Genomic DNA, 26,705 nt, shown 5'->3' with positions numbered 1-26,705 from the left:
TGATTCTATCAATAAACTGATCTCTTCCAGGCCCCAGGGACCAAACCTCCCGTCAGGGAGTCTACCAGGCTGGGTGGCAAGTCTGGGGAGACCAGACCCTGGAAATGCCAGTGGCATTAGGAAACAGAATCAAAGGACTTCAGAACTTCAGGGAACCACAATTAAGAAATACAATCTTTCATATTTCAAGAACGGTAAATAAATAAATGAATACCAGTGGATGGCTTTTGTGAAAAAAAAAAAATTCTTAAATTCTCCTTAAGCAATTCAACAACAAAATCAACATTCTTTCCTAACCTAAAGGGACCAAGGACTGTCAGGCTGTCCCCAAAAGCCTTATCACGGTTTCTCTGGGACCATGACAGTCATACTTGAGAGAATGAAGATGAATCATTGATTTTTATAATTTGTTAAATTTCCAAATTTAAGAATTAAATAAAATCCCGTATAGTCTTTGCGAAAAGAGAGAGAGAGAGAGAGAAAGAGAGAGAGAGAGAACCTCAGGGACATCAGGGAAAAGAGGAATGTGGTCCTTCCCCAGGCTTCTATAGGAAGCCGAAGAGGAAGGCAGGGCCCATTGCATCCCCTTCCATCCTCCAAGTAGAAGTACCGGCTTGTTTCAGTCCAGTTACGGAGCTAATCTTAGGCACATATTCGAACTCTCTTTTTTCTGTGTTTCTTTTTTTTTTTTTTTTAGATTTTATTTATTTTATTTGAGAGAGAGAGAATGAGATAGAGAGAGCACGAGAGGGAAGGGGGTCAGAGGGAGAAGCAGACTCCCCGCGGAGCAGGGAGCCTGATGTGGGACTCGATCCCGGGACTCCAGGATCATGACCTGAGCCGAAGGCAGTCGCCCAACCGACTGAGCCACCCGGGCGCCCTTTCTGTGTTTCAAATACAGAATCTCACAGGTATCTGGATTTAAAAAAAAAAAAAAAAGACTGAGCAAAGACTAGGTGACAAATATCATCTGTGAAAGGCCCTGAGCCTGGAGATTTACAAACCCAGCATGGAGCCAGCCACCGTCCCTGGGCAGAGAACCGTGGGAAGATGAGAGCCATGACAGGAAGCACGGAAGTCACCAGAAGACGGGGCTCCGTGACGGGCGGGTCCATTCCACACATCTTTTCCTCCTTTCCCACTTCCTCCGCTCCCCCTCACATGAAGGAGGAGATTCCTGGAACGTTAGTCCACTCTCCCAGAGGACGGGACCGCAGCTGGCCTGTAGCTGACCGAATCCCTACCCCAGGCCTGGGTCTACCTGGCTTTGTCGGTCCCGTGAGTTAAAATCTCTTCCCCAAGCAACACGGAAATGCAATGTTTCAAAAAGTTTAGCAGAATATTTAGAGAAAAATAATGAATTCATCAAATTTATTGGTGATGTGTGGACACATTTCAATCCCCTTGCTCCTGGTGAGACCAACTAGCTGATTTGTTAGCCTGGTTAGCCTGGGGTTCTAGGGGGTTGCTGTTTGTGTGTGCTACATCCGGTTTACTCTGGGCTTCAGGGAGCAGGCGGGCACAGGTCAACCAGTGGGGCACTGTGCTTGTTACTGTCAATAATATTGTCTCTTGTCTGTAGTTTCCTCTTTTCCCCAGCACTGCTCTCCAGGTATGGCTCTCATTCCAAGACCCCTAAAACCTTCCTTCTGTCTCTGCCTCAAGCCCACGGGGTTGCCTTCGGAGCCAGTGGGAAACTGGAAATCAGGGTTGCTGACATGCTACCTAAAGCCAAGATGGAAAGATGGAAAGCAAAGCATGACTGTCAGTCTGTCCCTTCCCATGGGCGCCCAGTGACTGTGGATGCAGTCATGTTCACCCATGTGAGCTCACTCACCCATTTAATGTGCACTTTGCTGCACATTGTACTTAATGACTGAGTGCTTGTTATTCATTGTTTGTTGCTCATAGATCCTGACTGTCTAATTGGGTAGCATGGTCCCAGGCTTACCGTGTAAAACACTGACCCAAGGGAGGACCTCTACTTTATAATTCAAATGTTTTCAGCTAGCTCTAGCCCTCTGCCTCGTGGACGTAGGGACATGAAAATTCTGCATTTCCGCCTATGATGCTGCTTTAGAAACAACACCCTTTTTCATCATCAACAAATATCCTTGCCAACAGTCATCCTCTACCCTACCTCTTTTTATCCACCACCTCTTGTTCCCCAGCCTGGACCAACAGTGCGAGTTGGTGACAAGGGAATACAATCCCAATACCCTCTCCTTTGGGTGAGGTGTCACAGAGGGAAGTGACACTCACGCTGGGATGTTGAGTATCAGGCCAACTGAGGAATGTATGGTGTGGCCAGTGGAATTATTCCTTGGGTCTCCCCACTGCCTGCCACTCCTCAGTTGTGTAGATTAGCATCCTGCCAAAAAAGCAAGGTCCAAAGTTTGGAACCCATAACTTCTCGCCATAGCTGATGCAGCCCCCACACCAAACCCCAGAGAACCCTGCACACAACGTACACTGCTAGTCAGGGGTGGGGAAGGGGACCCGATGGAGGGGCATCTGAGAAATCCTGTCACCAACACACTCAAAAGCAACTGAAAACACACACTGCCTAGCATCCCCTCTGCATATCACAGAGAACACATTTTAAAAATCATTCAGGCATAAGGTGTAAGGTAGCAGCCAAGAACAGTATATTTGGGAAGAGATAAACAGTATTAGTTCAAGAAAAATCGCTCTCAAAAAGGCAATACTGATACCCTAGCATTTTTGAAAGATGGTTGTGAGGCAGGGCTACATCTCAAAATATGAATTTGTATGTTTTCTGTTTATTTTTCTTCTCCTTTGCTTGTTAACAGGCACCCTGAGGGCATTTTTTTTTTTTTCTTTCTCAACCTACACACAGAGGCAGACACGATCTCAGAGGCCACAGACCTAAGTAGGAGAGGGAACATCCGGATGCCGCTTGAAGGATCAGGGGTTCAGGTTCCAAAGATTAGCTAAGGCTGGAGCTGAGGGCAGGGGGCGCTAGGGAGCGGCTCGGCGCCTTCAGTCCTCCCAAGTCCTCCCAGCTAACCATGCCAGAAGCATGCAGGTGCCCAGAGGGTGGGGAGCTTGGACACCCTGAGTGAGCGAGGGTGACATCAAGGGAAAACCCTGCCCCCTGTCACAAGAATTTTTTTTTTTTTTTTAAAGAGAGAGCGTGCAAGGGTGGGGGGATGGGGAGAGGGAGAGAGGGAATCTCAAGGAGGCTCCACACTCAGCACGGAGCCCAATGTGGGGCTTGATCTCATGACCCTGCGATCATGACCTGAGCCAAAGCCAAGAGTCGGAGGCTTAGCCCACTGTGCCACCCGGGCACCTCCACCCATCAGAAGATTTGAGACACTCCCTGTGGTCCTCTAAGTACTGACCTCTGTTGTCAGTGTTACCCTTGCATGTGAAATTTTCAACAGCTCTTTACACTCCTCCTCTTGATTACATCTGTCTTTAAACATAAAAAGCTTTATTAAGTGAAAAGGTAAAGTTAGAACACTTTGCCAAGCCGGAGAAGTTCATGATATGTTCATCTAGGTGTGGTGTGAAAAATCATACTAAAACAAGGGAGTCATAATAGCCACTGGATGCTCCTATGATTTGTTTGATTCTAGATACCAATGCCATTAGTGGCGATGTTACCGGACACCGGCTATTTCAAAGCCATTATTCATGACACACAGTATTGTAGGGAAAAGAACAGAACAGAATAATTTCTAGAGAAAAATTCTGTGTTCCAATCAAAGAAATGGGATGTCTTGGAGAAAAACGCTTAGGGTTAGACTCACCATAATAAAATATTTCAAAATTGAAAGAAGACAGCTTTGCAGGAGGTCAGTGGGCTGCTTTATTTATAATGGGTCTTACCGAGCTCTAGAGAGTGGTTCTCAACCTTGGCTATCTACGATAATGCCCCAGGAAGCCTCACAATCAGTCTTAATACTTGAGCATCTCTGGGGATGGGTTCGGGTGATTCCAGCGTGCAACTGAGATTAAGAACCACGATCTAACAAAGTGCTTCTCGTCTGCTTTGGTTTGCACAATAAAAATTAGGCATGTAGCTCTCTTTTTAGGGGTGTGGTAGCGCTGGTATGTTCAAGGTAAGGAACAAAGATGAGGGTGGGTAGGTCTCAATTGTCAAAGATGCTGTGGTATAGGTTAAAACTACAAACCAATTTTGAATAATTAGGAAAGTCTACACATGACCATGGGAATTTGGTTTATGAAACCACAACATATGACTTCAACCTATTATTCATTTAAATAAAACTTAGTATCTACTAGATGCCAAAATAGCCCTGTTCTGCAGGTGGTAGCAGCAAACAAGGAAGATACTGTCCACACTGCCCTAGAGCCCCTACTGTTAAAGAACAGGAACGATGTAACACCTACCTGTGACTGCCGTCCCATTTACACAACGCTAGGCATTGTCTGGGCTTTCAAAAGAAGCACTGAAGGAGAAAATAAAGAAAGACGTTCTTCTTTCTAAAAAGCTATCGGCTTGGCCAAGGAGGTTACCCAACTTCACTGGACACATTATGCATTGCTACGGATCTTGCACACTGACTCCTTATGTGCTAAATTCGGGGGCGGCACAGATAACCATGAAAGAGTACCAGCGGGGCAAAAGAAATTAAACCTAGAGTTCTCAGGGAAGTTTTGTGAAGGATGGCGGGGGAAGCGGAATTTGCCTTGGAAGATGGGTAAGGAGGGGAAGAGTGAAAGAGCAGGGGTGGGGAACAGCTGAAGGGACGGAGTTGGAGAGAGTGGGAACCGTAGGGGGTGTGCCCAGCTGGAAGGAAAGGTATGAACTTAGGAAGAGCAAGCATGGAAATAGGGAAAGTGAGAGTAAAATGCTCTGAAAAATGTAGGTAATGCAATGATCCAAATAGCTGGCAGCTGAGCTTTATAGCAGAAGGGGGGGGGGGGAAGAGGGAACGAGGCATGGGAGGGGTAGAGACAGAGAGATCCTTTGATTCAGAAAACTGATGTCAGGGCCATAGCACTAGAGAGAACTCTCTGGGATCTGCAGGTGCTCAGCTTACTAGCTGAGCCTACAGGTTAAATACTGATCACATCTTGAAACACTTGAACTCAGTGGTGAAAACTGAATTTAACTAAAAGCTGCAACTAAGCTGAATTTAAAGCCAGATATGGCTAAAATATGTATCAGATCAACTCAGCCCTCCACCTTAGAAACCTGATAGAAGAAATGGGGTGTTCTTTGTTTTGGAGGTATTATCTACCTCAGTCAATTCTAAAACTTCAACACATAATGTCTGGCATAAGTAACAAACCACAGACGTGCAAAGAAGCAGGAAACTTGATTCACAATTAAGAGAAAAGATAGCCAGTATAGACAAACCTACAAAAAACCCAGATGGTAGAATAAGCAGACAAGAACTTTCTCTGTGATATCTGTGTTAAGCTATCTAGGGGAAACATGGGCAACATACGTGAAAAAAATGGATAAATTCAGCAGAGAAATGGAAACTACAGGAAAGAGCCAAATGGGAATTCTAGAATTGGAAAATACGGTAAGAGAAATAAAGAATTTATATGCTGGGCTTTACAGAAGATTGACCCACGACAGAGTTTAGAGAGAGACTGGAGGAGAAAGAGCCAAAGGGAAACGAAGAAGGAGGAAGAAAACTAGGAAAGTTTTATCCTAGAAACCATGACACAGGAATACATCCAATGCTGCTGGAAAGGTCGAGCAAGATCAGAAGAGAGACATGCCCACACTAGAAGGAATGGAAACTTCGGGGGGGGGGGCTTAATAAAAACTGCTTTATTGAAAAAAATCAGGTAGCAGAGTTCACTTTGTGTCATTCACATCATGAAAACACTGAATAGTCCTTCGTTGGAGTGCCTGCCCGGAGCTCAAGGTGAACAGGGATGTGGGGGTGAGAGCGCAGGGAGGCTGAGGGGGGCAAAGTGCCCCAGGTAGGAAGCCACGGTGTACACTGGACCTGCCAGGCTACGGGTGAAACTCAAAGGCGAGATGCACAGGAATCACACGGGGAATTCAAGAAATTCCCCGAAGAAGTACAAAGAAGGCATCGTGATGCGTCTACAGGGATAAAGAAAAAGAAGAAAACAGTCTCCAAAGTTTCTATCCATTTCTATCACTGGAAACAGGAAGGAAAGTAAAAGATTGGGGTTTGGGTTGATGATGACTTGAAGGCCCATCCTTTTGAGCCCCAGAGAGCGTGACACGGTGAGGGTGTCTTGTGCTGGGGTGTGAAGGTGAGTCCTGTCTTGGGCAGAACTTCCCGATCGTGCCCGTGGCCTGGCACACATAGAGGACAGAATACCTGCAATGTGTTGGGGGTAGGAGCTCCGCTGGACAGCAGCTATGCCCCACTGGAGGCCACAGATCCAGGAGGGTGGGCAGGCTCAGGTGCCCCCCAGACTTTCCGGGGGGCGGAGGGCATCACAACGTCAGCACACTTGTCACCCAGTCGTGGTGCATATGGGAACTCTGGTCCAAAGCAGCAAGGTGAAGCCTTGCTCCCCCCCAGTATTCCCAGTGGTCCTGGCACACCATGACCCTCCATAACCATCTGCCGGCAAGACAAGCCTGTGATGTGGGTCATCTCTCGCACCCACACTCACATTTTAAGGATGACAAGGTCACTCCTGAAATGGACCTGCCTCTCACGCAGACACTACGTGGTGTCAGTCTGTGGAGTTAATTAACATTCAGTTAAAAAGTTGAACCCCACCCCTCTCCATTTCGTGGCTACAGCTTTCCCTTCTAACAAGCAAATTAAATTGTTCAAGTCTCCACGTGAAGACCATGGGGATTTTTTTTTAATCTTTTGATCTATCTTATACATCAAATACCCTCTCGTATTGATGTTAGAATACTAGTGACTCCTAATTAAAAGCAACACATAGCACATTACTGAATGCGTGCGCCATCCTGGCTGGTAATGTGTCAAGTTCAGTTGCCTGTATTCAAGAACAAGGATGATGAAATTTGGTGCTCAAAGGATATTACCTGCTTTGGGAGACAAGCCACTTGTCCTTTATCATTCTTCTCCAAAGCCATCTATCTTATGTGACATTGTTCAGACACTAGAACGCACAAAACTGAATAGGGAAATTTCGTTGTAAATTAAGAACAAAAACAAAAACAAAGAACCCAGTCTTTTCTGGGAGACAGTAAATGAACTTTCGTGAACTTTCCTGGTTGTAAGAGAAGAAATCTCTGAATTTCAACTAAGTATCTTGAAACTACTCAGGATATTTTGGCGAGGAGCCGTTGGGAATGATTCTTTGCTTCCCCTCTCCTCTCACCAAGCATCCCTTTGGTTCTAGTCTGACAGGATGAACAGATGAACTTTTTCTTCTCAAGCTTGCTTCTCAAGGAGCAAACTCTGCTCTATCTGCTTATGCCGGTTCATAGACTGCCCAGATGCTAGGAGGCGCTGCACCTCCATCCTCCCTCTGCCTCTTGGGTCCTCAGCTTTTTTTTTTTTTTTAAAGATTTTATTTATTTATTTGAGAGACAGAGAATGAGAAATAGAAAGCACAAGAGGGGAGAAGGTCAGAGGGAGAAGCAGACTCCCCGCCGAGCAGGGAGCCCGAAGCGGGACTCGATCCCGGGACTCCATGGTTAATGACCTGAGCCGAAGGCAGTCGCTTAACCAACTGAGCCACCCAGGCTCCCCGGGTCCTCAGCTTCTTGCAGGGGGCTTGCTGTGTTCTTCTTCCTGGGATGGCTGCCCCTTCACTACAGTGTCTGCTTTCTCCTCCTTTTATTGCCTTACATGCCCTCAAGGGCAGAACCACACGGCACATTCAAAATACGGTGGCAGCCTACACGCTTTTTCTTTAGCAGAACACCCAATTACGGCTGTCCTTGCCTGCTCTGTAATTCTTCAACATCCAGCGCAATAAATACAACCAAATGCCCGAACGGCGAAAAGAGTATTCATCTTTAAACTCTTAAACTATTTTCTAATCTGCCATTTTTAGTGTCAGAGAGCAAAAATAACAATTTCTTTCCACACGATTAAAACTTTTTTTTTGGAGGGGGTATAGGGGAGAAGACGGTAATCTACATATAGAAAAAATACAATTTGAAAACATTATCCTGCTAAAATCCTCTTCCCTTCTTTTAGATTCTCAAGATGTGGGGGTATTCGAGGGGATCCACTTCATTTCTCATGTATTCTCTTCTTGAAAACATTCTCTCCTGAAACTGTTTGGCTAGGCATAAAATGAATACCTAACCAGTCAGAGTAAAGTTAGGTGGCTTTTATTTCCTCTTTTCTTTGGGAGGTCTTTAAGCAGAGGTTCTGAAATTTGGATCCGCTGGAAATTTCAGTCAGTTTTGCCTTTTCCCCACATGGAATATTTCCAAGGGGCGAATCATTAAGTCTTGTTTAATAAAATAATTATTGGCTCTTCGATTTATTTACAACTCCCTCTCCAAGCAGTTCTTATCTGCCAGACCCAGCCGCCAAAATTCCCCCAACAAGTGCCCAAAGTTAATTAACAAAGAACCCATGGCTCAGCCAGAAAGGAAGGCAGCGCTCACGAGATTAGGCTCTCGGTTCTGGGGGCTCTAACAGGCACCTAATCTGAAGACACCAAGTTTTGGCCAAAGCACACACCTTTCCTGCTGCCTAGACTTTGGCTTGTGAAATCAAGTTATTAAAGACAGCCAGCAAAGAGTGCTCTGATAAATCACCTCGTCCGGGAAACCAGGCTTCTTTTTACAATACTAATTGAAGTTGCATGTGTTTTAATTAAAACAACATCTGCCAGGGCCTGAAGAAACACATTTTGAAAAGTAGAGAAGGTATGTCTCTAAAATGTCCTCAAATCTGCTTAATAAAGTGAGCCTTACACATGCCCAGGAATGAAAATAACACATGGCCTCCCAGTTGCATTGAGGTCTCCAGAGTTTCTGCTCTTTCCCTGGGCAAAGGTGGGACACCCCAGGGTCAAGAACACGGGTAAAGAAGATGCCCCGTGAGAAGGCTGCCCTCCAGAATGGGAGGCCCATATCCCAGAATGGTCTGCCATATGCAAGCCATCTACATGAGATGAGAAACTAAAACACACACACACACTTTATTTTTTTAAGATAGAGAGAGAAGGGAGGGGAGCGGCCAAGGGAAAGGGAGAGAGAGAATCTTAAGCTGGCTCCAGGCTCAGTGCAGAGCCCGACTTGGGGTTCGATCCCACGATCCTGAGATCATGACGTGAGCCGAGATCAAGAGTTGGATGCTTAACCCACTGAGCCACCCAGGTGCCTCCCTGCAACTTTAACTGATGGGTGGGCCATACAGTGTTGACAGCCCTCTGTTCTCTAGTTTTGCTAGGAGACACTGTGGGTGCAAAGTGGTATTTTCAGCACACAGGGGATGATGACCAAGATGTGTTTCAATCCTGGGCCAAAGAATTACGACCAACTGGGGCACCCGGGTGGCTCAGTCATTAAGTGTCTGCCTTTGGCTCGGGTCACGATCCCAGGGTCCTGGGATCGAGCCCCACATCCGGCTCCCTGCTCAGCCGGAAGCCTGCTTCTCTCTCTCCCCCTGCTTGTGTTCCCTCTCTCGCTGTCTCTCTCTCTCTCTGTCAAATAAATAAAATCTTAAAAAAAAAAAAGCAAACTTTGAGGAATCACTTCCTGAGTAAATTTGGAATGCTGCTTCTTGGCGGTGGACACCCTGCTTTAGGTATCTATTTCCCTGAAAACATGCTCTCATGATTACAGAATTGAGTAAAAAGGTATCCCAAAGTTTGGATGAAGATCAGTACTGCCAGGTCGACGATTCTGTGGATAGACATCTCAGGAAATTCAGTTGTGAGATCACTAATTAAAAGAAAATATTTACAAAGCTCTGCAACATTCAGGAAGGTACAGATATAAGGCGGATAGTCCCCTTTTCCCTCTAGTTTTTCCAAAAGAAAATACACTGCTTCCTAGGGAATAATCTGGCACAGAGGAGGTCATTCTATTGACAGAATTGACTATCTTTTTCTTTATTCAGTCTTTATTTTCACTTAAAAAAGTTTTTATGTTGTCCTTTAAATATAACCAGCAACCACTGTCTACAAACAGTCTTTACAGTGGTCAGATAAAATCTTTCACCTGAATTATTTAAAACATTGTGGCAAGAAAAAAAAAAAAAAAGGTAGGAAGAGAATGTCCCCAGCCCCTTGGCCTCTACTTCCCCAAACGAATGTGAAGGATAGTCTGAAAACCCCAGAAGGGGAGAGAAACAGCAATGCGTTAATGCTTAAATGATAATTAACTCCCAGGCAAGAAATTACCCTGATTTTGTTCATGATTTCATTAGTGTGGGAAAGTACCACTAGGTACATCCGGAAATTTGGTGTCAATTTTACTATTACCCAATGGCTCCTTTCTCCACCATCTTTCCTGGTGGTTACCTGTGTTTGGAGCCAGCAGACTCCTGTAAGGAAGTGGCCCCCTTCTGGCCCCCCAGAGTGAGTCAAATTTTGTCTGGTGCTCCCTCAGAACTTGGAACCGATTGAGAGCATGTTGCCTAGACAGAAGCTCAGTTAGCTGATGGGGTGAGTAGAAGGTTAGCTTCATGAGAAGAATGGGTCCTATAAGATGAATGTGTGGGGCCATGAGTCAAAGAAACATTTTATCGATCATCCCAGATATGGGACCCAATCATCCAAATGATAGTCGAGGGAAAAGGTCATGCAAAGCAAAGGATGAGGTAAACTAAGGAAGGGCCAGGTTCATGAGGCAGTGGAAGGTCCTTCTCTTAAGTCCAGGGAGGGATGTGGGAGAGCGGGGAGGATGCTTCCAGATCACCTGCCAGAATGTGTGGCAAGCAGCCACTGCCCGGGAGGCGAAGGGAGGGTGCTCCATCAGCTCTGCCAATACAACCCGAAGGGGGTGCAGTCACTCTGCCAACATGAACTTCTGGCAGTGATCAAGGCACACATAGAAAAGGGTACTGTTTCCTACACAATCTCAAGCCTCTTCCCGGGAGGCAGCAGAATGAGTCTGAGCCTGACAAGAGTCCTGGATTTCAGGGAGCATCTAAGCTGTCTTTCTATCTATTCCCTGGAAGCTGTGGAAAGAGGCTGAAACAGACATTTACCCTACCCCTTCCTCTCTCTACCTGGGATTCCCCAAACCTCCTCCAGATCATTCTTCAGAAAAAATACCAGTGTTTCTCACCCATCAGTGAATTAGTTCAGCAAATATGTACTGAGTACCTGCTATGGGCACAGCGAAGTGCTAGGTCCTGTAGGATTTTTATATATTTATAAAAATAAATATGGTACCTGATCCCTGTCTCTTATCTCAGGGGAAGATACAGTACATACACACAAAAACCTAAAAGACATTGCAAACATACAATTACATGATGGAAATCTTAGATAAATTAAAATGTTTCTTATCAGCTAGGTACTACCCACCTCTGCCCTGAGTTCAAGGAGTAGCCTACATTGGGAAGGCCACCCTGAGCTTGGTTTGGAATGGCGGGTGGCAGGTCATTAAGTGCATAAGTGGGAATGACGGTACCAAATCTGGCATGGCTGAAGAGTTCATAAAAAAACCATGAGAAATAAGAGGGAGTTTGGAGTGGCATGGGTGGGACCTAGAGTGTGGTACCAAGGCATCCACAGACTAGATAATCTTGCCTATTGGGAAACCTTGTAGGGCCCGTGTTCTCCATAGCAATGGTTTTGATGTAGTCTTGATTTTCTGGGCTGTCTGCAAATGCAGCAAAACAAAATAGCACATTCGATGAAATTACTCTCTTGAGGATTATTTTCCATGGATGGAGAGCAATGGGTTAATGACCAATGTTTGCCAGGGGTTTGACCTCTCTCTTGTCTAGTGTTTATACACGCTTGAAGTTTTTTATTTTTTGGAGTTTCTTTTGTTTGTTGGCAGAGAAGGTAGAGGTTTGGCTAAAATAAACGTCTGCCATCTTTATCAGGACTGGCAATGTGCCGAAATGGATGGCATTTTATTAGACTTGTTAAAGGGATATAATATTGTTTGCTCTTTTCACTGAAGAAATAACACTTCACTCAGAGGATAATTAACATTTTTGGGCGGCGGCAAAGAAATGTATGCATGTGGATAGCTGCGCCACATCGTTGAGAAGAACAAGAAGGTCCACCTATAGACAGAGAGGGATAAGTAGATAATACTTATTACCCAATGGCAGAGACAGACACAGAGCCATGGAAGCTCATATGACAAGAGGACATTCCTTTTAGATGATCCTCATTAGAGCTGAGGGGGTAGGAGGATCGTTGTTCAACAGTTTTCCAATAATGGAATCCAGGAAGATGAACCATGTCTTAACCACAATGTAGCAGCAGCTCCTCCCCCATCCTAACGAAAAGAACCATCTCCAAAGAGTTGCAGTTTAAACTGAAACCCTAAACCAGTGATGGGAAAAACGGGGTTTCTTCTGAAATTGTGAGTGTCTGCATATACCTAGTAAATTTTAGGAGGAAGATGAACAAGTTTTTCAAATGATTTTCTTTAATTAATATAAAATGCTTTCCTTTAAAGTTTAATTTAATTCGCTTACTTAATGTTTTGCTGATTGGGGTTCATTTTAAGATGATGGCCAGGCAGGAAAAAATTTACTTTTGTCATTTATTCAGCGAAAATGTATGAAGTCCCTACTATCGGTCCAGGCACCCTTCTAGGTACATGGACCACCCCAGTGAACCAACAAGACAGAACTTCCTGCCCTTGGTGGGCATACTTTCCAGTGGCAGGAAGATGGACAGCAAGCAAGCTAAAGAAGTGTTTGCTATATATTAGGAGGTGACTGGTGCTGGGGAGACAAGCAAAATCAAGAAAGGGGTGTAATTTAAGAATGGGGGCCAGAGACTGGAATGTAAAGCCTGAGTGGGATGAGAATAGAGGCTCACGGACACTTGGAGAAGGAGGACTGCAGGAAGAGGAAGCGGCCAGTTCAAAGGCCCTGAGGCAGGATCATGGCTCATGTGATAAGGGAACCTCGGTTCACCAGTGACCATACCATGTTCGTGACAGCGAGAGCGGAGAAGGCGAGTGTGGAGGGGAACCAGAGAGCTCGATCAAGTACAGCCATGTCTGCCCAGCAAAGATTTCACTTACCCTGGGGTGGACAGGAGAAGAGACATGCTCTAGTTAAGGTCTTAACAGGACCATTCTGGCCACTGCGTTAAGAGTGGACGGGAGGCGGTGATGGCAGAGGCAGGGAGACTGGGCAGGGGCCAAGGTAATAACCAGGTAGGTGAGCAATGATGGCAGTTTGGGGGAAAAAAGCAATGAAGATGAGAAGTGTCAGGTTCTGGGAGAACGCAGAAGCGTGATCAGATTTGCTGACAGAGTGGGTATGGGGACTGACGCGTCCAAGAGCCCCGCAAGGTGCCGAGTGTGGCCCAGAGCAAGGACCTGCTGCCGTTTGCTGTTGGGGGAAGACTGGAGGGACTGGGGTCGGGGGGAACGTTAAGGAACTCAGCTCTGGAGATGTGTCTGGGGTGCCTGGGGGGTATCCAGTGGAGATCCTGGACAGACGACTGGACCCTGAGGTGTGGGATTCGCCCCGGAGACGTCCACCCGAGAGTCGTCAGAATACAGGTGATCTTTAACACCCTGAAACCACAGGAGGTCACCAAAGCTTTGGGGGAGAAGTGATGGAAAACAGAAGTCCAAGTTCAACTCTTTGTCACTGTTGCTGTTCTTTGTTCAAAGAGACACTGCAGCTTCCTTTTCGATATACAAAGTTCTGTACAGCATTTCCTATAAAAATCACTGCATTGATACAGCCTTTCAAGTAAAAGGGCTGGCAGAGGTCATATCTCCTTTCTCCTAGACAGAATAGAAAGATGTGTTGTTGTTTTTGTTTTGTTAAGTTCTGCTTTTCTCATTCAAGGAAAAAGTTATTGATTCCATAAAGTCGGTGACTTGGATATTTTCGCTTCTATTTTTAAACGGCTGGCTCCCTTTCCTGTCTGGTGACATTTGATAGTAAAGGCTTAATTTAACACGGGCAATATGGAGCTCCAAATGTTCCTGCCTCACAGAGAGTACCAGATAACTGGCTTCTGAGAAAGAAGAGATGCCTGCAAGCTAGAGAAGCAATCAATAGTTCCCTATTTTGTTATATTTTAATCCACCAAAAGAAATAAAACACCAAACACACAATACCTAGCTGTTAGTATACAGGCAGCAGACTGATTAGTCATTGATTTTTTTTCCCCCTCCATTTTACACAGGAGCACTAGGATTTTATTGGAAGCCCCACCTGTCCCGTCTGAAACGATTATGTAAGGAAAGGAAAAGCAGATTTGGAGAAGGGAACCTTCTGAGTTAATGGCCTGGTTTAAATATATAAAATCCACAAACAATTTTTAAGTCATAGTCAAACTAAGTATACGCATCAAATTGTGAGTTTATCTTTCAGGCCTTATCATAGACTGCGAGCTTAACAAAACCACTGCATTTATTAGACACAGATTTGAAGTCTGGTTTCCTGTAAATAAATAAATGGATGAAGGTCTGAAGATACTTTTGTTTTTATTGGAGGATATGATGGGTTTTACGAAAAGGCAGAAAAAAAGTGGCTGGTTTCCAGATCGCAAAGGGCTTAGAACGCCACGCTCAGGAATGAGGACAGCAGAACTAGACCCACGTATTTACGTGACATCTGTGGATGAAATCAGGACCCATGCTTGGTACTCCAACGGCCCCAGGAATGGAGTCTTGCTCCTTTGCCCATGCTCACCTGCTTCCTCCCTTTCCCCCTGGCCCAGAGGCTGCATAACATGAATCTTTGGCGGGGTGGGTGGTCCAGCTCCCTGCTACCCGAACTCCACTGACACCTGTTACCTGTAAGCAGGCTTGCCAGGCTTCATGCTGCACTGACCACAGACACTACTGGAATCATCTCTTTAATTTCAGATGCCCTACCAGGCGGACAAATGTCTGTGGGGAGGCTTGTGCCTCTCCCTGGGCGGCTCCCTTGGTTGACCACTTCTGCACGCATCCATGGCCTTGGCCTGGGATCGTCTCATCTGCAGAGGGAGGACCCAGGAAGCCTCTCTGACTTGGGCTCCACTCACTCTGCGCCAGACACATAAAACCCCTTGAAGACCTTGACCCCACCGCACGGCTCCCAGCTCCCCCAGCGGGGGCTACTTGCAGAAGCTGCTCCTTCAGTTTCTTTGCGCTCCCCCGCTAGATATCCACACGACCCACTCTCACCTCCTTCAGGTCCTTGCTCAAATGTCACCTTTCCACAACCCCTGTCTTGACTTTGACGTCCCACTTAAAACCACAAGCCCAAGGCTGAGTGAAAGAGGCCAGACACGAAGGCTCGCATATTGTACGATTCCATTTACATGAAAGATCCAGAATCGGGATGTCGGCAGGGACAGAAAGGAGACTGTGGCTGCCAGGGACTTGGAGGAGGGGAAATGCGATGCCTCCTTGATGGTTATAGGGTTTTCCTCAGGGCGAGGAAAATGCTTTAGAACTGGAGTTGTAACGTTGTGAAAATGCTAAATACCACTGAAATGGCACACTCTGAAGTGGTGAATGTGATGTTAGGTGAACTTCCTCTCAATGAGAAACACTCGCAGCCTCACAATTATAGTTTCCTTTGCCTCGTGGAAGGTTTCTAACACACACGGGGTTCATGTGTATATTTTGTTCATTGTACCTCCCCCCTCTCCTGAATGTAAACCCCACAAGGGCAAGGCTTCCTGTCCGTCTAGCTCACGGATACACTCTCCAGGCCTACAATGGGCCCGGACCAAAGGAGGTCATGGAAAAATATTTGTTGAATAAATAGATGACTATGTGACCTCCTGAATGCTTCATTAAGAAAACATCCTTCCTATTTCTTGAATAGCAAATTAGAGGGAGATGAGTCTTTTAAAATAGGGTTCAGGAGCCGGTGTGGTCTAATCCAAGTTGAATCTTAAAACAGATAGGGGAAGAGGTGTGGTGTGTATCCATTAGAATTCCAGTTCACCATGTGGAAAGCAAACAAACAACTGGACAGGGATTTAGAGGCTCGGGACAGTGGTATCCAGTGCTGAGCACTGTGTTCCTTTTTAATTTGCAAGGATTAGGAATGTCAACAAACATCACATTTTCCTCTGATTTCTAAAGGATAAATCAGCGCATTGGATTTACAGCAGAAGGGACAGCTGGGAAAACACGGCTCTAATAAATGTACTATTTCTGCAGGTGCAGATGTCCTGCTTATGGCTTCGACCACATGCATCCCACCAGGAAATATTTTCTACTTAAAATCTGAGTTGCTGTGAGTTGGGAGAGAACGTACCAATGAGCTCCTTGTTTCTGACGTCCAAGGCCATGTTCCGGAGTGCCGTGGCCACCGCGCACACCACACGGTCGTTATCTATTCGAAGCAGCTCCACGAGGATGGGCAGGCCCTTCTCTTTTCGGACAGCAGCCCGGATATAGACTGACCACTGCAACAAGAGGGAAGGCAAAGACCTTAGAAGCCAAGGGCGGGGGGGGGGGGGAACCTATCAGCAAATAGCGCGTGTGGGTTTTCAGACTGCTGTTTACAGGAGCCAAGAAGGTTGAATTATCAAGACCTAGTGGTAGGATGGGTTCAATGTGGTAGGCACGTACTGAAATGTCTTAACTTTATTTTCTGCCTTCTGTGTATGATGAGAGGTTTCTGGGTTAATCAGGTAACCGCACTTCATCCCTCTGCTGCCAGTGTTTGCTGTCCTTGACTTGGTAAACCCTTTGCGTGACGTGGGTGCTTGATGTTTTCAGATATGGAGGTGGAGGACAGGAAGGGCTGGTTCTCGGTGGGAAGAGGAATAGAAAAGGACCCCAGAAAGAGTAGAGAATGAGAAAAGGTCAAGAGTAGATAACTTTTTTTTTTTTAAAGAGACTTGTATTTGGAGGTGGGGCATGGAGGTGAGTTGGCAACCATGCTGCCAATATGGTCTTGGTTGAATAATAAGAAGGAAAGGGGTCAGAAAAAGGTAGGGGAGATGAGAGGTAAATATGACATCTAAAATGTTAAAACCAAGAGTAAAAATTGTAAGAAAATTTCAAGAAAACATTTAGATCAAAATGTATTATGTCTAGGGCCACCATTCAATGTCCAATTTATAAAGTAAGACAAGTTGTTTACAGTAAGACAATTTGTTTTGGATTGGTGGTGGTTGGCTTTAATGGAACACAGCTAATCTTACTTAATCTGACTCTGAAGTGTACTTGCAACAGCAGGATGATAAAGCATTCGGATTCATTTAACGGAATGCAGGTAGGCCCAGACTTTCTGGACATTTGTATATGTACTTTATGCTACTGTATGGTGTTCCAGAGAAGAGTGTGCACTATAAAAATCAAGCAATATGAGGGTTTTAGTCTGTTGCAATTTCACTCCCAGGCTAAGAAAATGACATTCACGACATGAAGTTCTGGATTCTTCCGTGGCCGATTCCTCCAGCAGATCTCCAAAGGTAGAGGAAAGTCCCCACCCCTCCCCCACCAGGCCCCTCCATCCCCCTTCCCCACTGGGGCAGGCACCCCAGAGCTGGCTCTCACCTGTGGCAGGCAGGGAGCCCCCTCTGGCAGTGAACGTAGGGCATACGCCATGCCTGCCACATCCTCAGCCCAGCCCTGCATGAAATATGAGATTAAAAAAACACACAACTTCATCCTGTCCTACGTCAGAAGTCATATTCACATAGTTTCTTATCACCATCAACTCATACTGTCTGTTTTTCTCCTGCGCCCACTCTGTGCCTCCAGCTCTAGGAAGCCCGAGGGGGTGGGGAAGCAGCGAGAACTCACTGAAGCACCTCTTGGTTGCAATGAACTATTTCACAGCCCCGCTCTCAGGGAGCAAAGAAATCCATAGTCAGAAAGTCTCAGACATGGAAAAACCTCGAGGTTTGGGAGCTGCTTATTGGAACTTGGGTGTCTGGATGAGATATCCTCTCTGTGGGAAGAAGGACCTTCGTGAAGACAGCACAGAACCTCCTTTAATGTCACTGGAAATTTCACTTGCAATTTGACATGCTGAGATATGATTTTCATCCACTTCCTCCACTACCTGTGAAACTTCTCGTCTCCAGTGCCTGGAAAAAACTAGAAACCTGAGCTTACGCAGCCCACTCAGGGTTGGCTTTCTTCCCTAAAACTAAGAAGGGAAGCTAGAAAAAAAGAAGAGAAGGGAAATCAAATGTAGGGTCAACGTCTACATATAGTAAGATGAACATCAAACGTAAACTTTGATACTGGGGAGATATTCGGGACTTTTTAAGAGACCACAGGGAACGTTCTTGGTAACTTGAGCAGGAAGCATAAGCCCTAAGAAGACCTCTTGTGCAGTAGCACCTCACTCCAGGCCCGGGATGCTGGCTTGTACATCAGTGACCTCATCTAGTTCCCCAAGGCCCAGGGAGGTTGGCATTAGTTAGTCTTATTCTACGGATGAAGAAATCTAGACACAAACATGTTAAATAACCTGCCCAGAGGGGTCACCTGTGCCTTGGCCTGTTACTCCACATCTGCTTCTCTTTATGATGCTGAGGATACTCCCTCCTTTGCTGTCACCTCTCTCTCAGCTCATCCTCTGTGCTCAGTCTCCCAGATGCGGTCTTGCCCTCCCCTCCATCCTTCCAAATGTAGACAGAGGGGAACCTGGCCATCTCGGAAATGAGCCAAGAAAGGAAGGCTCTGACTTTGTTTTGTCTTCTTTATTACATCCCTCCCATGTTGGATGGAAAGATGACTCGGTGTTTGGAAAATAGTGACAATGCTTTAGCTTTCTGGGAAGTGATTTCAGAGTAACAAAAAATGTCTGTGTATGGCTGAAAATGTGTATGAGGTACAGATATGCCTTTTTGGAATGAGGAAATGGTCAACAGCGGTATGTTCTCCCTAAGGGGAGAGAGATAATCAGACAATGGATGTGATCTTACATTAGTGATACACAGACAGTAACTCTTGCTCTGAAACATTTAGTTCTGTGGGTTTGTAGGTAGAGGTGACTCTTGAACAACACAGGGATTAGGGACACTGACCCCCTATGTGGTCAAAAATCTGTGTAAAACTTTTTACTCCCCCCAAATTTCACTATCAACACTATCAATAGCTGCTGTTGACCTGAAACCTTACCAATAATGTAAACAATAGATTAACACATATTTTGTATGTTTTATGTGTTTATACTATATTCTTATTATAAAGTAAGCTGAAGAAAAGAGAAGGTTATTCAGGAAATCATAAGGAAGAGAAACACATTGACAGTACGGCTGTATTTATTGGAAAAAAATCCATGACTAAGTGGGCCTGCACAGTTCATACTCGTATTGTTCAAGAGTCACCCGTATATGGAAAATTCACAACATCGGCTCAATATGAGGCAACTCAGAATATATTATTTACATTTCACTGAAGACGTGTTGCAAGTTTCCACAAGTTTTCTTGACATGCAAAGCTATGTGACAGTAATGGTTTCTAAGCAGTCTTGGAGTAGATCGTGTGAAAACCATGTGTGTAACCTACGTGAAATCCAGCAAGAAGGAGTAAAAGGGTACACAGGCTGAAAGAGAGAAAAGTATTCGGGAAATAGGGACTGTTTCGTAGGTGCCCTCAACACAGAAACACAAAGCTCATACACAGGTTTTTCCAGAAGGGAAGTGAGTTGCCTTGGAAAGCATGGCAGCCTCCGTTGTGGTGGAAAGGTGTATGGGTTGCTAAGAGTTTTGTAATAGAAACAAAAGTAGGAGTATCACTGGCATAAAAATAGCCGGGCACGAGAGAAAAATGTATCATAACTCATTGTGGTTGAGACGGAAATCTCTGGATGGGACCTTAACTTTCTGTAGGTGGAACGACAGCGTCGTGCACTGAGCACGCCACTCTCGAGGTGTGGACCAGGATGTCTTTAAGGAAAATGGTCCAGGAGCTGAAGACAGGGTGTTTCACGACTCAAAAAGAGAAGAAGGACGGGAAGGAGGAAGGGGGGGGAGGGGGAGAATGACGAAGAGAAGATGGAGGACGAGGGAGAAGAAAAGGAGGAGGGTCTGGCCCAGGAGAAAAGAGCGCAGACACGTCTCCAATTGTTCCTGGTGACATGCTTTCCCAACGATGATCTCAGGAGGGTTACGAGCCCTCAGAATATTCCAGCGAAAAGAAACTTAACGCTTAAACCAATCGTCAGGTATTCCTCTAATGACTTTATATGTATTAACTCACTTAATCCCCATCTCAACCCTATGTGGTAGGCACTCCCGTTACTTCCATCCTTTACAGACGAGGAAAGGGAGCCAAAGCAAGGCTTCACAGCCTGCAGATGCTCGGCCAGGTCTTGAACCTAGAGAGCACTGTCCCAGGGTTGGTGTACTTGGACCATCATTCTCATCTGCCTCTCAAAAAGGCAGTGTAAGTTATACACATCTGCACTCATAGTTGATATAATCCTTACAAGTGCACCAATGAATCTTGGCTTAGTAACTGATGTTACTACTTTGGACTTGCAGTAACTTATTTGGCACACCTTGAAACTCTTGAGTTAAGGAGTCTTTGAGTGCCGTCAGTGGAGCTACTGGATATTTCAACTTCGTCCTGAGAAGCAGCTTGCCCCGATTTCGGAGACCTGATACAAGAAGTTGTCTATAATTGGAATTACAAAGAGAAAGGCCTTGTTTGTGTCAGGAAAGGATTGCTTCTACACATGTGATGGGATAGCAGTTCAAGCTACTAAAAGCTGTTTCTCCTCCTCCTTGCTCATAGCTCTTCCTGGAGAAAGGCTCCATCATTATTTGGCCCAAGGACAACTGCTATTGTCAGGATGGGACAGAGCACAAAGCAGTGAATGCTGAGTTTTGTCGGATTTTTTTTTTAAGATTTGATTGATTGACTGATTGACTGACTGAGAGAGTGCGAGCAGGCAGAAGGGCAGAGGGAAAGTGAGAGAGGCAATCTCAAGCAGACTCCATGCTGAGCACAGAGCCTGAAACAGGGCTTGATCTCACCACCCTGAGATCATCACCTGAGCGGACATCAAGAGTTGGGCGCTCAAACAACTGAACAACCCAGATGCCCCATCGTGAACAGTGTGGACAGTGCCTGCCAGGGTTAAGGAGCGGATGTGGCTGCGTCTTGGGGGAGCTTAATAGTTAGAGGGGTAGGTGTGGGCCAGGAGAGCCCCTTGGACCAGAGACAGTCCATCACCAATTGTCATGTCCCCTCAGAGACCTCAACAGGACAAGGAAGTTTGTCCTGGAGGAGAGGTGGCTTAGGACAAGAGATGACTCCACACTGAGAAATGGGACACCGAATCCCTGTCCCCTGCAGGGATATGCCTGCAAGACATGCCCCCCCACCCTAAGTTTAGCATCAACTGCAGGGGGCAGGAGAGGATGAAGGCTGACAAACATCAATACGGCCAAGTGTTAAGCCTGAAGAGACTGAGAAATAGCTGCATACTATTGAGTTTACCTAGAAATGTCTAGACGGTGTGTTTTCTTTTTTTTCCCTTTTTGTACTGGACAAAATGAGAGCTCAGAGACAAACCCAAACTGAATTACACAAAATAAATAGTTACATGAGTTTTTGTCCAATAAGGTTCCTTGTTGTCCATATGGAGAGCTTGGTAATAAAGTGAGGTCAACACCTTCCAACGCTTTTAGCTCAGACTACATCAATCTAATGTGGATCTCGGGAGCTTTGTTTTTAAAGATTTTGTTTATTTATTTATTTATTTATTTGAGAGAGAGAGAGAGAGAGAGAGAGAGCGCACATGTGTGCACACGCACATGGGGGGAGGGGCAGAGGGGGACCGAGAGAGAGATTTTCAAGCAGACTCCCTGCTGAGCATGGAGCCCAATATGGGGCTTGATTTCACGACCCTGAGATCATGACCTGAGCTGAAACCAAGAATCAGACTCTTAACCAAATGAGCTACCCAGGCACCCCTGGAACTTTGCTTTTTAAATTCCCAGCCCAGCCATAAACAGGAAAAAAATTTCTGCCCTGGTTAAGCTGATTCAGTTAAGGCTGATTTATGTTCCTAAAAGGAGATCAACACTGTAATGTAACTAGCTTCTCCCTCTTATGAAATCCCAATAATTTGCTAAATAACCAGGGATAGTGTTCTCTTTTCAGTACTAAATATTCTATTAGGAGTCTGAACCCATGATAGTGCTAAACTTCTGAATTTGTTGATTAACATCTCTATTCATATTAAATATTAATATTTTTTATTATCTTACAAGTTCTCCTGCTTTAGAAGTACAGTGGTTTTCTGTTGCATGACTGTTTTCCCATTGAATTCCCTTATCAAATTCCCCTCGTTTTCTTTTGATTGGTAAAGAAAAGTCACATTTTCAAACCAAACTCTTCCAAATGTAATTTCACCTTTCAGAAGCATTTTAACATCCTGTAGTGTCTCAGGACCACAACGTGCTAAAATCCTACAGCTGTAAAATGAGTAATACGTTGCAAGGAATTTCACACACATTACCCAAGATTTTGAAATTTGTTTCTGAATTCGTTTATGATACCATGTTATTTACCACACTGTTTCATTCTCATGGTGAGAGGGCAGAAAATACCAAAAATTTTTTGCTTATTCAGTCTCATTTTAACTGACAGTTTACTGTAACGAGAATGTTCAAAATATCCAGAAACGGTGTGGGGCTTTTGCTGCACACCTCACATTATTCTCTCTAGTGTGGATCTTTATCTGAACTACCATGTTCACCCAGGACTATGGTTGGTGACTACAACAGTATTTATGAAGCAACTGGGCAACATTACCACAAGGCCCTTCACATGCTCGGTTCTGTTGTGGTGGACATAGGACTTCGGGGTCTGCTGTTTAAATTCAGATCTTGTTGTAGGATCATATATTTTTGTTTTCAAAATCCATTTTAAAAAGTTGTATCTGTAATGAGGAGGACTAGAGAAGAACCCCTTTGTGTTCTTGCACCAGTAAATCAGTTTAGTAAATAAAATTTTTAATGAAGGTAATGGCAGCTATTGCATATCTAAAGTGTTTGTGTTTTGAAAATGTAAGTCAGGTTAGTGCAAAGACTGAATTTTATTGCAAGTGTTTATGCAATGCTGAAAATATTAACGGCCAAGCAAGAGAAGTTCCCAGGGGAAAAACATTTAGATATACTGCTGTTGTAGGAACAAATAAAGAAGGTCAAACTCACGTAAAAGTGATGTAGGGGAAGCATTCATTCAACCAACAGCAACACGTATACCTGTCCCCCTAACTCTCAAATCATCTCAAGGATCAGTAATTCTCAATCAAAAAACAGACCTTTAAGAATGAACCCTTTTGAACACAGAAAGGTGGTTTTTTTTGTTTTTGTTTTTGTTTTTTTTGGTGAATGTTATCAAATATGTCTTCACTGTGTGCAAATGGCATTTAGAAATACCTTCTGGGCAAGAGAATGTGACTCTGTTAGATCACAAGCATGGCATGCCTGAGAGGAAGGATGCCACAGATCTTATTCTGAGACTCCTGCATGTTCTCTAGTGTCAGGGCTGTGTAAACATCCCACGGAAGAGGGGAGATGCACAAGAATGGGGGTTCAAATGAAACTGCCTATACCCCTGTTTTTTCAACAATGATGATGATTGACTGAGAAGTGCAGGCAGGGCGGGCTCAGTGATTCTTTATTCAATGTCAGAAAATAAAAGTAGTTTAATTGTTTTTCATCCTCACTTATTAGACCCCAAATCAGAAAGCCTTGCCTTTAATATATCCCTCCCTTTTTTTTTCTTTAAAAATATGGTGCCTCGTGGGGAGAGGGAGTTACATCTCCTATTTTTCCTTTGGAGGCAGAAAACATGTCATTCCGGGGATATTACACACAGCCTGGAGGGACCATGCTGATATAAACCCTTTCAGTCTTGCAAATAAAAGGCACAGCTTTTGTTGAAGCCCCGGGTAGTAAGGTAACGGGAGTGCCATTGGGTTTTACTATGATATTAAGTGTTGTATTTTATAACATAAGTTGACTATATTAGCAAATCTCTGTCCCTTGACAATGGAGAATTTTGCTTTTCTTGAATCTGGATTTAGACTACAAAACGCCTGAGAATTGTTGTTCATTGTCAGTGGTGTATGAGTGTATGGAAAGCATTTGTCTGCTGGAGGCTGAGCTGAGCCCAGATTATGTGAGAGGTGTGACCTTGACTCTCATAAGAGAGTGATATTGGTGATATTTCTGGATGTGGATTTGTGTTCTTTATCTGCTTCCTGCTGGTAGATGATGACCACAAGAGTAGCCCTGGAAATCAATGTTGAAGATGGCCCTTCGTCTGTGAGCTGTGAGCGTTGGTGAATTAATTCATGGAGGGGAGCTTCCCTCCTCACACAGCTGCCCTTACTGTTACATCAGAGAAAATAACTTCTGTCTTCTATCTTGTGTTAGTCCTTGCATATTTGGGGTCTCTTTGCTATAGTCACTAGCATTATATATACACCCTTGTGTATATATTCCTATCATAGCTTCTACAATGGTTTTTGAACTTTTTGTTTTCATGTTTTTGTACCGGGAGGTGCCAGGGGGAAGGTACCAAGTCAAACTCAGCTTCTTATGGCAATTGTCTTCCAGCTTCCAGCTCACAGTTGGAGATGAAAACATGTTTAGCTGATGAAAGATAAGATCAGGTTGATTTCTAGAATCCATGCTTATTATTTAAGAACAGCATTCTCCAACTGAAATGAACTACATAAAAAGGATCAAAGCCACTGAGATTTTTATAGGGCCAGCAAGTTCTAACCACTTCTACAAAAATGCTGTTAGGGCTCAGAAGTGATCACATGCTCTTTGACTAGTCTCTCCTAAAGCCAAACTAATCCTTTAATCTGTGGTCCCCATGTGTGGGGTTAGAACCCGATGCAGAGCCTACAAATACTTGCTTGTCCTCAGGACTGGAAGAAGAGAACACTGAGTGGCATGTCCTGAGCCCCATAGCTCTGATAGTGCTGGGACAGTTAACCTGAAGTTTTTAGGTTCGAATCCCCTCTGCCCCAACTGCTCAGGTAATTAATAAAGCCAGTTCCCAGATTAGCCCATGTCTTAACCTGAGCTCAAATGGGGATTTGTTTTTTTACTGATTGTTTTACAACTGTTATAGGTATAATATGTGCCCCAGGGGTTCCTTTAAGAACAGGTTGTGCCTGCTAGACACCAAACCAGAATCAACTTTATATGTAATGGGGCCCAGCAGATTCAGTGTGTTGCCTCACTGTCCTATCTCTGGCATAGTTGCTGATGAGAAATCAGCTGTCACTCTTCCTTTTGTATGTAGAAGTCTTTTTTTTTCTCCAGCTGCTTTAATACATACATATACATATATATATGTATTATGTACATAATATATACAATAATTTTTAGTACAGTTGACATACAATGTTACTCTGGCTGATTTTAAGATGTTCTCTTTACTACCAATTTTGAGCCCTTTGACTGTGATGTACCTTAGGGCAGCCTCTTCATGCTTCTTCTGCTTGGGTTTCCTTGAGCTGCTTGGGTTTGTGAGTTTATGGTTTTCATTACATTTGGGAAATTTTCAACTATTAAGACTCCAAATATTTTTTTTTTCTGTTCTCTTTCTCCTTTCTCTTGGGGATTCAAATTCCACGTATATCAGGCCACTTGAGGTTCACTGATAATTTGTGGTTTCTCCTTTTTTCTCTGTGTTTCATTTTGGGTAGTTTCTATTCAGTTCATTAATCTTTTCTTCTGCACAGTCTAACCTGCCACTAATCTCACCCCATGTGTTTTTCATTTCAGACATTGTATTTGTAACTCCAGAAGTTTTATTTGAGTCTTACTTAATTTTCCATGTTCTAATTAACTTTTGAACACAAGAAATACAGTTATAGCAACCTCTTCTCTGCTAATGTTAACATCTGTGTCAGTTCTGAGTTGATTTTGAATGATTAATTTTTCTCCTCATTATGAATTACATTTTCTTTTCTCTTGGCTTGTAAGGTTACTTTCAAGTAGATGTCAGACATTCTTAATTTTAACCTGTTGGGTGCTGCATATTTTTTGTATTCCTTTAGATATTTTTAAGCTTTGTTCTAGAATTCGGTTAATCTACTTGGAAATGATTGCCATTTTTGGATCTTACTTCTAAGATTTAATAGGAAAGATTGGATCATATTTGGTCCAGGGCTAATTATATGCTTCGTACTGGGAGGCAAGACCCTCCTGAGCACTCTACCCAGTGGCCCTGAATTAGGAGGTCTTCCTGTCTGGTTCTCGGGAAGGCACACTATACCCAGCCCTACATGAGTGCCAAGTTTCATTGACGCAATCAGAGAACCCATCTTGCTTGCTTTCCGTCTCTTAGAGATCACTGTCCTTTACTGACTCATGCTTGGTGTCTTAAAAACCACTGTTTCTTATATTTCTCTAGGTTATTTTATTGTTGTTATTATTCTGCCCTAAAGGGAGGCAAATCTGGACCTTGTTACTCCATCTTGGCATCTTGGCTTGAAGTGGGAGTCCCTCAGGTTTGGCTGTTTCTACAGCTTCAGAATAGAGTTCAAAAACTCAGGGCTTTGGAAATCAGATCATCTGATGACAATGATGAGAGTAATGCCAAACTAACCCAAACCAGGTTTATTCTATAGTCGACTTGGACGCATATGGCATTTACAGTGTTAGGTGCAGTCCTCGCTATCAGGACTACTCACTGGGGTCTCGGG

At 44.4% G+C, this 26,705-nt stretch overlaps 1 protein-coding gene across 2 annotated transcripts in view; it reads right to left on the bottom strand.

Annotated features, from left to right (window-relative positions):
* The window catches only part of CTNND2 (catenin delta 2), a 564,215-nt gene that overhangs the window by 80,442 nt on the left and 457,068 nt on the right, over positions 1-26,705 (bottom strand). Inside the window, exons 9-10 of one of the 2 annotated variants that reach the window (XM_088023534.1) lie at positions 17,558-17,632; positions 16,308-16,458 (exon numbers count right to left, since the gene is read on the bottom strand). In XM_088023534.1, the coding sequence (XP_087879660.1) occupies positions 16,308-16,458; positions 17,558-17,632 (226 nt within the window). The remainder of the gene's footprint in view (positions 1-16,307; positions 16,459-17,557; positions 17,633-26,705) is intronic. The other variant, XM_088023533.1, reaches the window with a different exon arrangement.

Source organism: Eumetopias jubatus, unplaced genomic scaffold (assembly GCF_037043125.1).
Source record: "Eumetopias jubatus isolate StellerSeaLion01/CBP00866 unplaced genomic scaffold, mEumJub1_p1.0 scaffold_5, whole genome shotgun sequence".
NCBI classification, from domain to species: Eukaryota; Metazoa; Chordata; class Mammalia; order Carnivora; family Otariidae; genus Eumetopias; species Eumetopias jubatus.
Note: the sequence above shows the minus strand (reverse complement) of the source record. Positions and strands in the feature narration are given on the sequence as shown.